Source organism: Phaenicophaeus curvirostris, unplaced genomic scaffold (genome assembly GCF_032191515.1).
Source record: "Phaenicophaeus curvirostris isolate KB17595 unplaced genomic scaffold, BPBGC_Pcur_1.0 scaffold_573, whole genome shotgun sequence".
NCBI lineage: Eukaryota > Metazoa > Chordata > Aves > Cuculiformes > Cuculidae > Phaenicophaeus > Phaenicophaeus curvirostris.
In genome coordinates this window covers 23628-36751 of record NW_027207116.1, presented here as the reverse complement: position 1 = coordinate 36751, position 13124 = coordinate 23628, and the positions used below count along the sequence as shown (strand labels likewise).

The following is a 13124-nucleotide window of genomic DNA, read 5'->3' as shown; positions in this document are numbered from 1 at the left end:
GGTGGCGGAGGGCTATACCATAGAGTAGCGGTCCTCCGGGGTGGGGGGGGGGCCCGGGCTAGAGCGTCTCTTCGATACCAGCAAGAAGGTGTCCTAGGAGCGGGGTGGAGGGGCGGCCTCGCGGTTTTCCTGAGGGCGAAGCGAGGCCGTTCCCGCCCCGCGCGGCTCCTCCGCGCCGGCTGAGCCCGCCGGTTGCCCTCCCGCCTCCAGCCTCGGAAACGGAGGGGAACCGCGAGGTCCTCCAGCGCGCCTAGAGCGGCCCGGCTCACGCGAACAGCACCCCACCGCGGGCTGACGTCACGTCCGGTTGGCGCGGACCGGAAGCGGAGGGGGCGGCGGCGCGCGCTGCCCGGAGAAACGCGGGGAGGTGAGGGGGGCGGGGGGGTCTAAAGGATCGAGAGATAGTGGGGAGGGGTCGTTGGGCGCTGGGGGGGGAACTGGGATGGGCTGAAGGTCACTGGGATGGGCTGGGGGTCGCTGGAGTGGAACTGGGGGCGAACTGGGGTGGATTGAGGGTCGTTGGGATGGACTGGGGGGTGACTGGGATGGACTGGGGGGTGACTGGGATGGACTGGGGGTGACTGGGATGGAGGAGGGAGCACTGGGATGGACTAGGAGGCCTTAGGGGGTCACTGGGATGGTCTGGGAAGCCTTAGGGGGGGACTGGGATGGACTGGGGGGTGACTGGGATGGACTGGTGGGGCAGTAGGATGGAGGAGGAGGCACTGGGATGGACTAGGAGGCCTTAGGGGGTAACTGGGCTGGCCTGGGGGGTCACTGGGATGGACTGGGAAGCCTTAGGTGGGGATTGGGAAGCCTTAGGGGGGGACTGGGATGGATTAAGGGTCACTGGGACAGATTGGGGGGTGACTGGGATAGATTGGTGGGGTAGTAGGATGGAGGAGGGGGCACTGGGATGGACTAGGAGGCCTTAGGGGGTCACTGAGATGGATGAGGGGGGCACTGGGATGGACTGGGGGGGCACTAGGGTGGAGGAGGGGGCACTGGGATGGACTAGGAGGCCTTAGGGGGTCACTGGGTTGGTCTGGGCGGTCACTGGGATGGACTGGGAAGCCTTAGGGGGGGACTGGGATGGCCTAGAGGGGGACTGGGATGGATTAAGGGTCACTGGGATGGACTGGGGGGGCAGTAGAATGGAGGAGGGGGCACTGGGATGGACTAGGAGGCCTTAGGGGGTCACTGGGATGGATGAGGGGGGCACTGGGATGGACTGGGGGGGCAGTAGAATGGAGGAGGGGGCACTGGGATGGACTAGGAGGCCTTAGGGGGTCACTGGGGTGGCTTGGGGGGTCACTGGGGTGGCCTGGGAAGCCTTAGAGGGTCACTGGGATGGCCTGGAGGGTCACTGGGATGGACTGGGGGGTGACTGGGATGGACCAATGGGGCAGTAGGATGGAGGAGGGGGCACTGGGATGGACTAGGAGGCCTTAGGGGGTCACTGGGATGGACTGGGGGGGGCAGAGAATCCTGGGATACTGGAGGGCTTAGAGGTAGGAGGGGAAACAGGATCCTGGGAAATCCAAGGATACCGGGGAGGGTGGTCAGAAAAGTCAGAAAAGGGGGTAGGGGGATTCTAGGGGCCTTGGAGGGGAACTGGGGGGGTCCTGGGGGCTGCTGGGTGATGGGGACCCCCCCTTGAACCCCCTTTTTCCTCCCCCCCCCAGCGCCATGGGGGACAGCGACGACGAATACGACCGGCGCCGGCGCGACAAGTTCCGCCGGGAGCGCAGCGACTACGATCGTTCCCGGGAACGCGACGAGCGCCGCCGCGACGATTGGAGCGACCGGTACGGAACTGGGGGGGCAGGGGGGGGCCAAGACATCACACCACGCCCCCCAAAAATACCCCCAGCGTGGTTTGTTAGGGTTGAGGAGGGGGGGAGTTTGAATTTCTCTGAATTTCCGCAGGGATTGGGATCGCGGCCGAGAGCGACGCAGCCGCGGCGAGTACCGGGACTACGACCGCACGCGGCGGGAACGCTTCTCGCCCCCCCGGCACGAGCTCAGCCCCCCCCAGAAACGCCTGCGCCGCGATTGGTGAGAGTTTGACCCCCCCCAGACCCCTTTCTGTGCACCTAAACCTCTCAGAGTCCTTCCCAACCCCTCAAAATTCCTTATAACGCCCCCTCGAGCCCCCCCAATCTTCTCGTGACACCCCCAAGCTCCCCCAGACCCTCACCAGACCCTTACCAGCTCTCTCTACCCGCCCCTCGTGTCCCCCTCAAACCTCTTACAACACCCCTAACGCCTCCCAGCTTCCTTACAGCCCCCCCAAATCTCTCACAATGCTCCAATGCCTCCTTCCAGCCCCCCCAAATCTTTCAGGACATCCCTAATGCCGCCTCACGCCCCCTCCCCCCAGACCTTTTGCGACACCCCAAATGTTTTCCAGCCTCCTTCCTGCCCCCCTAAACCCCTTTGCCATCTTCCTACAAACTCTTTTTGGCTCTCTTAAGACCCCCCCAACCCCATTTTCTGCACCCCCCTCCCCCAGGGACGAGCACAGCGGGGACCCCTATCACAGCAGCTACGACCTGCCCTACAGCGGGGGGGGCGCGGGCCCCACCTATGGCCCCCCCCAACCCTGGGGGCACCCCGAGATGCACGTCATGCAGCACCACATCCTGCCCATCCAGGCCAGGTAAGGACCCTGATCCTCCCCTCCTAGAACCGCTCCGGCACCCCCAAACGTCTCTGCTGCCCCCCCCCAAACACCACAATCGGCTCACTCTCCCCCCAAAATTGGCCCCACAGCACCCCAAAGTGGTCACTAACCCCACAAAACTGGATTAATTTATCTCAGAGTGGCCCCAAACCCTACAAAATTGGATTAAATTATTTCAGAGTGGTTCTAAATCCTACAAAACGGGATTAAATGATTTCAAATTGGCCCCAAATGCTACGAAACTGGATTAAATTATCTCTAAGTGGCTCCAAATGTTACAAAACTGGATTAAATTACCTCAAAATGGCCCCAAACCCCACAAAACTGGATTAAATTATTTCAAAATGGCCCCAAACCCTACAAAACTGGATTAAATTATCTCAAAATGGCCCCAAACCCTACAAAACTGGATTAAATTATCTCAAAGTGGCCCCAAACCCTACAAAACTGGATCAAATCACCCCGAAGCAGCCCCAGATCACCCCAAAGTGGCCGCTAACCCCACAAAACTGGATTAAATTATCTCGAAGTGGCCCCAAAGCCTAGAAAACTGGATCAAGTCGCCCCGAAGCAGCCCCAAATCACCCCAAAGTGGCCGCTAGCCGCGCAAAACTGGATTAAATTACCTCGAAGTGGCTCCAAACCCTACAAAACTGGATCAAATTGCCCCGAAGCGGCCCCAAATCACCCCGAAGTGGCCTCAAATCCTACAAAACTGGATCAAATTGCCCCGAAGTGGCCCCAAATCACCCCAAAGTGGTCGCTAGCCACGCAAAACTGGATTAAATTATTTCAAAGTGGCCCCAAACCCTACAAAACCGGATCAAGTCGCCCCGAAGCAGCCCCAAATCACCCCAAAGTGGCCGCTAACCCCACAAAATTGGATTAAATTATCTCAAAGTGGCCCCAAACCCTAGAAAACTGAATCAAATCGCCCCAAAGTGGCCCGAAATCATCTCAAAGTGGCCCCGAATCACCCCAGAGTGGCCGAAACCCCACAAAACCGGATCAAATCACCCAAAATTGGCCCCAAAGCCCTGAAAATAGGATCCAGTCACCCTGAAATGCCCCAAACTGCCCCCGAGTTGGCTCAAATCCCCCTCTGATGGTTCTAAAACTCCCCAATTTGTCCCCAGATCACCCCAAAATGGCCCCAGCCCCCCGTAACAGCCCCAAAGTGGCCCCGAATCTCCCTAAAATGGCCCCAAATCAACCCAAAATGGTTTCAAACCCCACAGAATTTGGTCAAATCACCCCAAAATGGCCCCAGATCCTTCAGAAGTGGATCAAACCGCTCCAAAACGGCTCCAGACTTTAGGAAACTTGATCCTAGTCGCCCTGAACTGCCCCAGAGTTGGCTCAAATGCCCCCGTGATGGTCCCAAATCACCCTGGTTTATCTCTGAGTGCCCCCAAAATGGCCCCAAATCCAGTAAAACTGGATCAAATCACCCCAAAACGCCTCAAAATGGTTCCAAGCAGACTGGGCAACATCGCGGAGGTGGATCTGGGCATGGCTCCCCCGGTGATGAAGAGCTTCAAGGAGTTCCTGCTCTCCTTGGACGACGCCGTGGACGAAACGGAAGCCGTGAAACGCTACAACGACTACAAGCTGGATTTCCGACGGCAGCAGATGCAGGAGTTCTTCCTGGCGCATAAAGATGAGGAATGGTACGTCGAGAAGGATCCTCCTTTCCCAAAAAGAGCACAGTTTTACCCCAAAAAATTCTCAGGTTTCTCCCCTCAAAAAAATCTCAGGTTTTTCCCCCAAAATAATCTCAGGTTCCCCCCCAAAAAAGGTCTCAGCTTTTCCCCTCAAAAAGGCTCAGCTTTTCCCCTCAGAACGCTTCTGTTTTCCTCTCAAAAAGATTTCAGGTTTTACCTTCAAAAAATCTCTTATTCCCCCCCACAAAAAAAAGGCCTCAGGGTTTCGCCCCAGAAAGGCCTCAGGGTTTCGCCCCAAAATAGACTCAGTTTCCCCTCCAAAAAGGCCTCAGGGTTTCGCCCCATAAAGACTCAGCTTTTGCCCCAAAAAGCCTCAGTTTCCCTCTCAAAAAGACTCAGTTTCCCCCTCAAAAAGGCCTCAGGGTTTTGCCCCAGAAAGACTCAGGTTTTGCCCTAAAAGACTCAGTTTTCGCCCCAAAAAAGATTTAGTTTCCCCTCCAAAAAGGCCTCAGGGTTTCGCCCCAAAAAGGCCTCAGTTTCCCCCTCAAAAAGACTCTGTTTCCCCCTCTCAAAAAGGCTCAGGTTCCCCCCTTAAAAAGACTCAGTTTCCCCTTCAAAAAGGCCTCAGGGTTTTGCCCCAAAAAGGCCTCAGGGTTTTGCCCCAAAAAAGACTCGGTTGCCCCCCAAAAAAGACTCAGTTGCCCCCCTGCAAAAAAGACTCAGTTGCTCCCCTGCAAAAAAGACTCAGTTTCCCCCCCAAAAAGGCCTCAGTTTTCGCCTCAAAAAGACTCGGTTTTCGCCCCAGAAAGGCCTCAGTTTTAGACCTCAAAAAGACTCTGTTTTTGCCCCAGAAAGACTCAGTTTTCCCCCTCAAAAGGGCCTCAGGGTTTTGCTCCAAAAAGGCCTCAGGGTTTCGCCCCAAGAAAGACTCACGTTTTGGCTCAAAAGACTCAGTTCCCCCCCCCCCCAAAAAAAGACTCAGTTCACCCCCAAAAAAGACTCAGTTTTCGCCCCAAAAGACTCAGCTTCCCCCCTCAAAAAGGGCCTCAGGGTTTCGCCCCAAAAAGGCCTCAGGGTTTCCCCCCCTCAAAAAGACTCAGTTTCCCCCCCCAAAAAGACTCAGTTTCCCCCCTCAAAAAGACTCAGTTTCCCCCCCCAAAAAAGGTCAGTTTCCCCCCTCAAAAAGACTCAGTTTCCCCCCCCAAAAAAGCTCAGTTTCCCCCCCAAAAAAGCTCAGTTTCCCCCCTCAAAAAGGCTCAGTTTCCCCCCTCAAAAAGACTCAGTTTCCGCCTCAAAAAGACTCAGTTTCCCCCCAAAAAGACTCAGTTTCCCCCCCCCCCAAAAAGACTCAGTTTCCCCCCCCCCAAAAAGACTCAGTTTCCCCCCAAAAAGACTCAGTTTCCCCCCAAAAAGACTCAGTTTCCCCCCCCCCAAAAAGACTCAGTTTCCCCCCCCCCAAAAAGACTCAGTTTCCCCCCCCCAAAAAGGCTCAGTTTCCCCCCCCAAAAAGACTCAGTTTCCCCCCCCAAAAAAGGTCAGTTTCCCCCCTCAAAAAGACTCAGTTTCCCCCCCCAAAAAAGCTCAGTTTCCCCCCCAAAAAAGCTCAGTTTCCCCCCTCAAAAAGGCTCAGTTTCCCCCCTCAAAAAGACTCAGTTTCCGCCTCAAAAAGACTCAGTTTCCCCCCAAAAAGACTCAGTTTCCCCCCCCCAAAAAGACTCAGTTTCCCCCCCCCCCAAAAAGACTCAGTTTCCCCCCAAAAAGACTCAGTTTCCCCCCAAAAAGACTCAGTTTCCCCCCCCCCAAAAAGACTCAGTTTCCCCCCCCCCAAAAAGACTCAGTTTCCCCCCCCCAAAAAGGCTCAGTTTCCCCCCCCAAAAAGACTCAGTTTCCCCCCTCAAAAAGACTCAGTTTCCCCCCTCAAAAAGACTCAGTTTCCGCCTCAAAAAGACTCAGTTTCCCCCCTCAAAAAGACTCAGTTTCCCCCCTCAAAAAGACTCAGTTTCCGCCTCAAAAAGACTCAGTTTCCCCCCTCAAAAAGACTCAGTTTCCCCCCTCAAAAAGACTCAGTTTCCCCCCTCAAAAAGACTCAGTTTCCCCCCCAAAAAGACTCAGTTTCCCCCCTCAAAAAGGCTCAGTTTTCCCCCCAAAAAGACTCAGGTTTTGCCCCAAAAGACTCAGTTTCCCCCCCTCAAGAAGGCTTCAGGGTTTCACCCCAGAAGACTCAGTTCCCCCCTCAAAAAAGACTCAGTTCCCCCCTCAAAAAAGACTCAGTTCCCCTCCCAAAAAGACTCAGTTCCCCCCTCAAAAAAGACTCAGTTCCCCTCCCAAAAAGACTCAGTTTCCCCCTCAAAAAGGCCTCGGTTTTCGCCCCAAAAAGGCCTCGGTTTTCGCCCCAAAAAGGCCTCGGTTTTCGCCCCAGAAAGGCCTCAGTTTTCGCCCTCAAAAAGACTCAGTTTTCGCCCCAAAATGGCCTCAGTTTTCGCCCTCAAAAAGGCCTCAGGGTTTTGCCCCAAAACAGACTCAGGTTCCCCCCCAAAACAGACTCAGTTCCCCCCCCCAAAACAGACTCAGTTCCCCCCCAAAACAGACTCAGTTCCCCCCCCAAAACAGACTCAGGGTTTCGTCCCAAAAAACCAGTTAGTTTTCCCCCCAAAAAGCCTCAGTTTCCCCCCCAACCCTCCATTTTCCCCCCACCCCCTTTTTTCACCAAGCGCGCGGGGTTGGGGGTGGGGGTGTTGGTTTTGGGGGGGGCTCCCCCTGCCCTGGAGGGGTTGAGGGGGTGGGGGGGTTGGTTTGGGGCTGGGGGGGGGCCCCCCCGGCGTCTCCCCGCGGACTTTAACCATTCCCTTTTCTCCCGAAGAGCCGCGAGCGAGGTTTTCCCTCCGGATCTCCCGCCTGGAGAGAGAGCCCCCCTCTCCCTTTAGACCGGGGCTCGTTAACGAAGGCCCCCCCCGCTTCCCTCATTAAAAGAGGAGGGGGGGGGTCCCGGGTAGATAGCGAGGGCTCAGGGTCGCGCACAATGCGGCCGGTAGCGAGCAAAAGTGGCAGGAAGCAGGCAGGGCCGAGCCAGGCCGAGCGCGCGTTTGTTGTTTTATTTTTGTCGGGACCCGTTTGACACCATTTTGGGGCCAGTTTGGGCCTTTCCTCTACCGCCTCTGGCTGTTTTTCTATCGTTTTAGGCCGTTATGGGTCGTTTCTCCATCATTTTTGGCCAGTTTTCCAGTATTTGGACCATCTTTGGTCGTTTTTTCCGCCATCTTTGGTCATTTTTCCGCCATCTTTGGTCGTTTTTCCGCCATCTTTGGTCGTTTTTCCGCCATCTTTGATCATTTTTCCATCATTTTTGGCCATTTTTTCCAGTATTTTGACCACTTCTGGTCATTTTTCCGCCATCTTTGGTCAGTTTTCCATCATTTTGGGCCATTTTTCTGCTACTTTTGACCATTTTTGGTCATTTTTCCACTATCTTTGGTCATTTTCCCACTAGTTTTGGCCATTTTTCCAGTATTTTCACCATCTTTGGTCATTTTCCCACCATCTTTGGTGATTTTTCCATAATTTTTGGCCACTTTTCAAGTATTTTCACCATATTTGGTGGTTTTTCCACCATCTTTGGCCGTTTTTCCATCATTTTTGGCCATTTTTCCAGTATTTTGACCATCTTTGCTCATTTTTCCACCATCTTTGGTCATTTTTCCACCATTTTTGGCCACTTTTCCACTACTTTTGGTCATCTTTGGCCAGTTTTCCACGGCTTTTGGTGATTTTTCTGCCATGTTTGGTCATTTTTTCATTATTTTTGGCCATTTTTCCAGCATTTTGACCATTTTTGGTCATTTTCCCACCATTTTTGGTCATTTTCCCACCATTTTTGGTCATTTTTCCACCATCTTTGGCCGTTTTTCCACTGTTTTGACCATCTTTGGTCATTTTTCCACCACTTTTGGCCACTCTTGGTGGTTCTTCCACTATTTTTGGCCTCTGTTGGTCATTTTTGCATCACTTTTGATGATTTTTCTATTGCTTTTGGGCATTCTTGGTGGTTTTTCCACCACTTTTGGTCTCTATTGGTCATTTTTCCATCGTTTTTGATGATTTTTCCACTACTTTTGACCATCTTAGACCATTTTTCCACTGGTTTTAGTCATTTTTCCACCGCTTTTGGCCACTCTTGGTGGTTTTTCCACCACTTTTGGCCTTTATTGATCATTTTTCCATCACTTTTGCTGATTTTTTTACCACTTTTGACCATCTCAGGCCATTTTTCCACCGCTTTTGGCCATTTTTCTGTCATTTTTGGTCGTTTGTCCACTACTTTTGGCCACTCTTGCTGGATTTTCCACCACTTTTGGCCTTTATTGATCATTTTTCCATCACTTTTGATGATTTTTCCACCACTTTGGACCATCTTTGGCCATTTGTCCACCGCTTTTGGCCATTTTTCTGCCGCTGTTGGTGTTGTTTCACCAGTCTTTGCCACTATCGATCATTTTTCTATCATTTTTGACCAGTTTTCTGCAACAATTGGTGGTTTTTCCACTGCTCTTGACCATCTTTGGCCACGTTCCCACCACTATTGGCCGTTCTCCCACCACTTTTGGCCGTTATTAGCAATTTTTCTCTCATTTTTGGCTGGTTTTCTGTTGTTTTGGCCACCTCTGCCCATTTTTCTAGCATCTTTGACCACTTTCTCACTATTTTTGGTCATTATTGCTTGTTTTTTCCATCACTTTTGGCCATTTTCCCACCACTTTTGGCTATTTTTAGCCATTTTACTGCCATTTTTTGCCATTTTCCCCCTATTTTGGCCATTTTTGACCATTTTTCCATCATTTTCAGCTGTTTTCAACCTTTTTTGGCCACGATTTCCCATTTTTGATCTTTCTTCGACCGCTTTTATCTGCTTTTTTGCCGCTTTTAGCGCCGTTTTAAGCGCTAAAAGTGCTTTTTGACCTGCGACGACCCCTTGCGGAGCGGAAACCGTAAGGCAAATTAACGGTAATTAACGCTAATTAAACAAAACCAAAAAAAAAAAAAGCGTCGCAGCGGGGGCCCAACCGGACGGCGACGGTCGTGGCAAGCGTATGTATGACCCCCCCCCCCCGCACCCCAAAACCGCCCCGGCCCCCCAGCGATGCCGGTCGCCGCCGGTCTGGGCCCCCCCAAAAGAGGAATTGGGGTTGGGAGCCCCCAAATTTGGGGAGCGGGAGGATTTGGGGGGGGGTCTGAGTGGATGGGGGGGTTCTGGGGGTCCCTGCGCCCCGGGTCTGGCACACAGAGGGGTCCTTGGACCCCGTTTGGGGGGCACAGGGGGGCCCTGCACCCCACTTTTGGCAGCCGAGGGGGGTCCCTGGACCCACGTTGGGGTACACAAGGAATTCCCCCCCTATTTTTGGGGGGCACAGGGGTCCCCACACCCTCTATGGGGCACTCGGGGGTCCCTGCGCCCCGGGTCTGGCACACTGAGGGGTCCTTGGACCCCGTTTGGGGGGCACAGGGGGGCCCTGCACCCCACTTTCGGCAGCCGAGGGGGGTCCCTGGACCCACGTTGGGGTACACAAGGAATTCCCCCCCCCTATTTTTGGGGGGGCACAGGGGTCCCCACACCCTCTATGGGGCACTCGGGGGTCCCTGCCCCCCTGGATTTTGCAGACGGGGGGGTCCTTGGACCCCAGTTTGGGGGCGCTCACCCCAGATGTGGGGGGTCCTCTACTAGATACAGGGGTCTGCACCCCAAATCTTGGGGTCCCTCACCCCGGAGCCGGGGTGTGAGGTATGGGGGTCGTCGCCGTCTCCCCCCCCCCCCCCCCCAAAATACGGGGTCCCCAGCTTGGAGACGGGATCCTTCACGCCAAATATGGGGGTCCCCCCCAATCTTGGGGTCACCGGGGGTGCCGGGGGGGGGTCTCCCCTGCCCCAGAGCCCCCCCGTGCCCCTCCCTGAGCCCCCCGATGTCTCCCCCGGCGCAGGTTTCGCTCCAAGTACCACCCGGACGAGGCCGGGAAGCGGAAGCAGGAGGCGCAGGCGGCGCTCAGGAACCGCCTCAACGTCTTCCTCTACCTGTCCGAGAACGGCTGGTTCGACAACCTCCTCCTCGACATCGACCGCGCGCCCGCCATCGTCAAAACCCTCGACGCCGGTACCGCAGCCCCCCGGGGGGCTGGGGGGGCCGTGGGGCTGGAGCCGGGGGGGCTGGGGGGCAGGGGTGGGAGCTCTGGGACCTTCAGGGCAGGGGCCGTGGGGCAGAGGTTGGTGCTGTGGGGCTGGAGCTGTGGGGCAGAGGCTGGGGGGCCGTGATGGGAGCTCTGGGACCTTCAGGGCAGGGGCTGTGGGGCAGAGGTTGGTGCTGTGGGGCTGGAGCTGTGGGGCAGAGGCTGTGGAGCAGGAGCTGTGGGGGCTGTGGGGCTGGAGCCATGGGGCAGGGGCTGTGGGGCAGTGATTGGAGCTCTGGGAGCTGTGGGGCTGGAGCTGTGGGGCAGGAGCTATGGGGGCTGTGGGGCTGGAGCCGTGGGGCAGGGGCTGTGGGGCAGTGATTGGAGCTCTGGGAGCTGTGGGGCAGGAGCTGTGGGGCAGGGGCTGTGGGGGCTGTGGGGCAGGGGCTGTGGGGGCTGTGGGGCTGGAGCTGTGGGGCAGGGGCTGTGGGGCAGGGGTGGGAGCTCTGGGACCTTCAGGGCAGGGGCTGTGGGGCAGTGATTGGAGCTCTGGGAGCTGTGGGGCTGGAGCTGTGGGGCAGGAGTTGTGGGGCAGGAGCTGTGGGGGCTGTGGGGCTGGAGCTGTGGGGCAGGGGCTGTGGGGCAGGAGCTGTGGGGCAGGAGCCGTGGGGCAGAGGTTGGCTCTATGGGGCAGGGGCCGTGGGGCAGGGGCCGTGGGGCAAACGTTGGTTCTATGGGGCAGAGGCCATGGGGCAGGAGCCATGGGGCAGAGGTTGGTTCTATGGGGCAGGGGCTGTGGGGCAGGAGCCGTGGGGCAGAGGCTGGTGCTGTGGGGCAGGCGCTGTGGGGCAGGGTTGGTTCTATGGGGCAGGGGCTGTGGGAGCCGTGGGGCAGGCCCTCACCCCGTCCCCCGCAGCGGTGATAAAGATGGAGGGGGGCACGGAGAACGACCTGCGCATCCTGGACCAGGAGGAGGAGGACGAGCGGGCGGACAAGGCCGAGGCGGCCAAGAAGGACGAGGGGCGCCCGCCCGACCCCGACCGCAAGGGCCCCGACGACAAGGACGACGCCAAGAAGGTCTGGGGGGGCCCTCCTGGGGGCCTTGGGGTCTCTTCTTGGGGCCTCCGTGCTCCACGGGGTCTCTCTTGGGGTCCTTGGGGTCTCTCTTGGGGCCTCTCTTGGGGCCTTCGTGCTCCATGGGGTTTCTCTTGGGGTCCTTGAGGTCTCTCTTGGGATCTTCTTGGGCCGTGGGGTCTCTCTTGGGGTCTCCATCATCTTTCTTGGGGTCTGTGAAGTGTCTTCTGGGGTCTTCTTGCTCCATGGGGTCTCTCTTGGGGTCCCCATCATCTTTCTTGAGATCTATGGGGTGTTTTCTTGCTCCATGGAGTCTCTCTTGGGGTCCCTATGATCTTTCTTGGGGTCTATGAGATGCGTTTTTGCTCTATGGGGTCTCTTTTAGGGTCTCCATGGTCTTTCTTGGGGTCTGTGAGGTGTCTTCTGGGGTCTTCTTGGTCCACGGGGTCTCTCTTGGGGTCTCCATCATCTTTCTTGGGGTCTATGAGGTGTTTTCTTGCTCCATGGGGTCTCTTTTGGGGTCCCCATGATCTTTCTTGGGGTCCCCGTGATCTTTCTTGGGGTCCCCGTGATCTTTCTTGGGGTCTGTGAGGTGTTTTCTTGCTCCATGGGGTCTCTCTTGGGGTCCCCATGATCTTTCTTGGGGTCTATGAGGTGTTTTCTTGCTCCATGGGGTCTCTCTTAGGGTCCCTATGATCTTTCTTGGAGTCTATGAGATGCTTTTTTGCTCTATGGGGTCTCTTTTAGGGTCTCCATGATCTTTTTTGGGGTCTGTGAGGTGTTTTCTGGGGTCTTCTTGCTCCATGGAGTCTCTCTTCGGGTCCCCATGATCTTTCTTGGGGCCTGTGAGGTGTTTTCTTGCTCCATGGGGTCTCTCTTGGGGTTTCCATGATCTTTCTTGGGGTCTGTGAAGTGTCTTGTAGGGTCTTCTTGCTCCATGGAGTCTCTTTTGGGGTCCTCGTGATCTTTCTTGGGGTCTATGAGGTGTTTTGTTGCTCCATGGGGTCTCTCTTGGGGTTTCCATCATCTTTCTTGGGGTCTGTGAGGTGTTTTCTGGGGTCTTCTTGCTCCATGGAGTCTCTTTTGGGGTCTCCATCATCTTTCTTGGGGTCTATGAGGTGTTTTCTTGCTCCATGGAGTCTCTCTTGGGGTCCGCATGATCTTTCTTGGGGTCTATGAGATGCATTTTTGCTCTATGGGGTCTCTTTTAGGGTCTCCATGATCTTTTTTGGGGTCTGTGAGGTGTTTTCTGGGGTCTTCTTGCTCCATGGAGTCTCTTTTGGGGTCCCCATGATCTTTCTTGGGGTCTATGAGGGGTTTTCTTGCTCCATGGGGTCTCTCTTGGGGTCTCCATGATCTTTCTTGGGGTCTGTGAAGTGTCTTCTAGGGTCTTCTTGCTTCATGGAGTCTCTTTTGGGGTCCCCGTGATCTTTCTTGGGGTCTATGAGGTGTTTTCTTGCTCCATGTGGTCTCTCTTGGGGTCTCCATCATCTTTCCTGGGGTCTATGAGGTGTTTTGTTGCTCCATGTGGTCTCTCTTGGGGTCTCC

The 13124-nt window shown here is 55.7% G+C and overlaps 1 protein-coding gene across 1 annotated transcript in view; it reads left to right on the top strand.

Annotated features, from left to right (window-relative positions):
* Nucleotides 1-263: 263 nt before the first annotated feature.
* The window catches only part of SRRT (serrate, RNA effector molecule), a 35576-nt gene continuing 22715 nt past the window's right edge, over nucleotides 264-13124 (top strand). Inside the window, 7 exon segments of the mRNA XM_069883112.1 lie at nucleotides 264-367; nucleotides 1686-1808; nucleotides 1930-2058; nucleotides 2516-2662; nucleotides 4168-4356; nucleotides 10320-10489; nucleotides 11419-11579. Of these exon segments, the coding sequence (XP_069739213.1) occupies nucleotides 1690-1808; nucleotides 1930-2058; nucleotides 2516-2662; nucleotides 4168-4356; nucleotides 10320-10489; nucleotides 11419-11579 (915 nt within the window). The 5' untranslated portion in view covers nucleotides 264-367; nucleotides 1686-1689.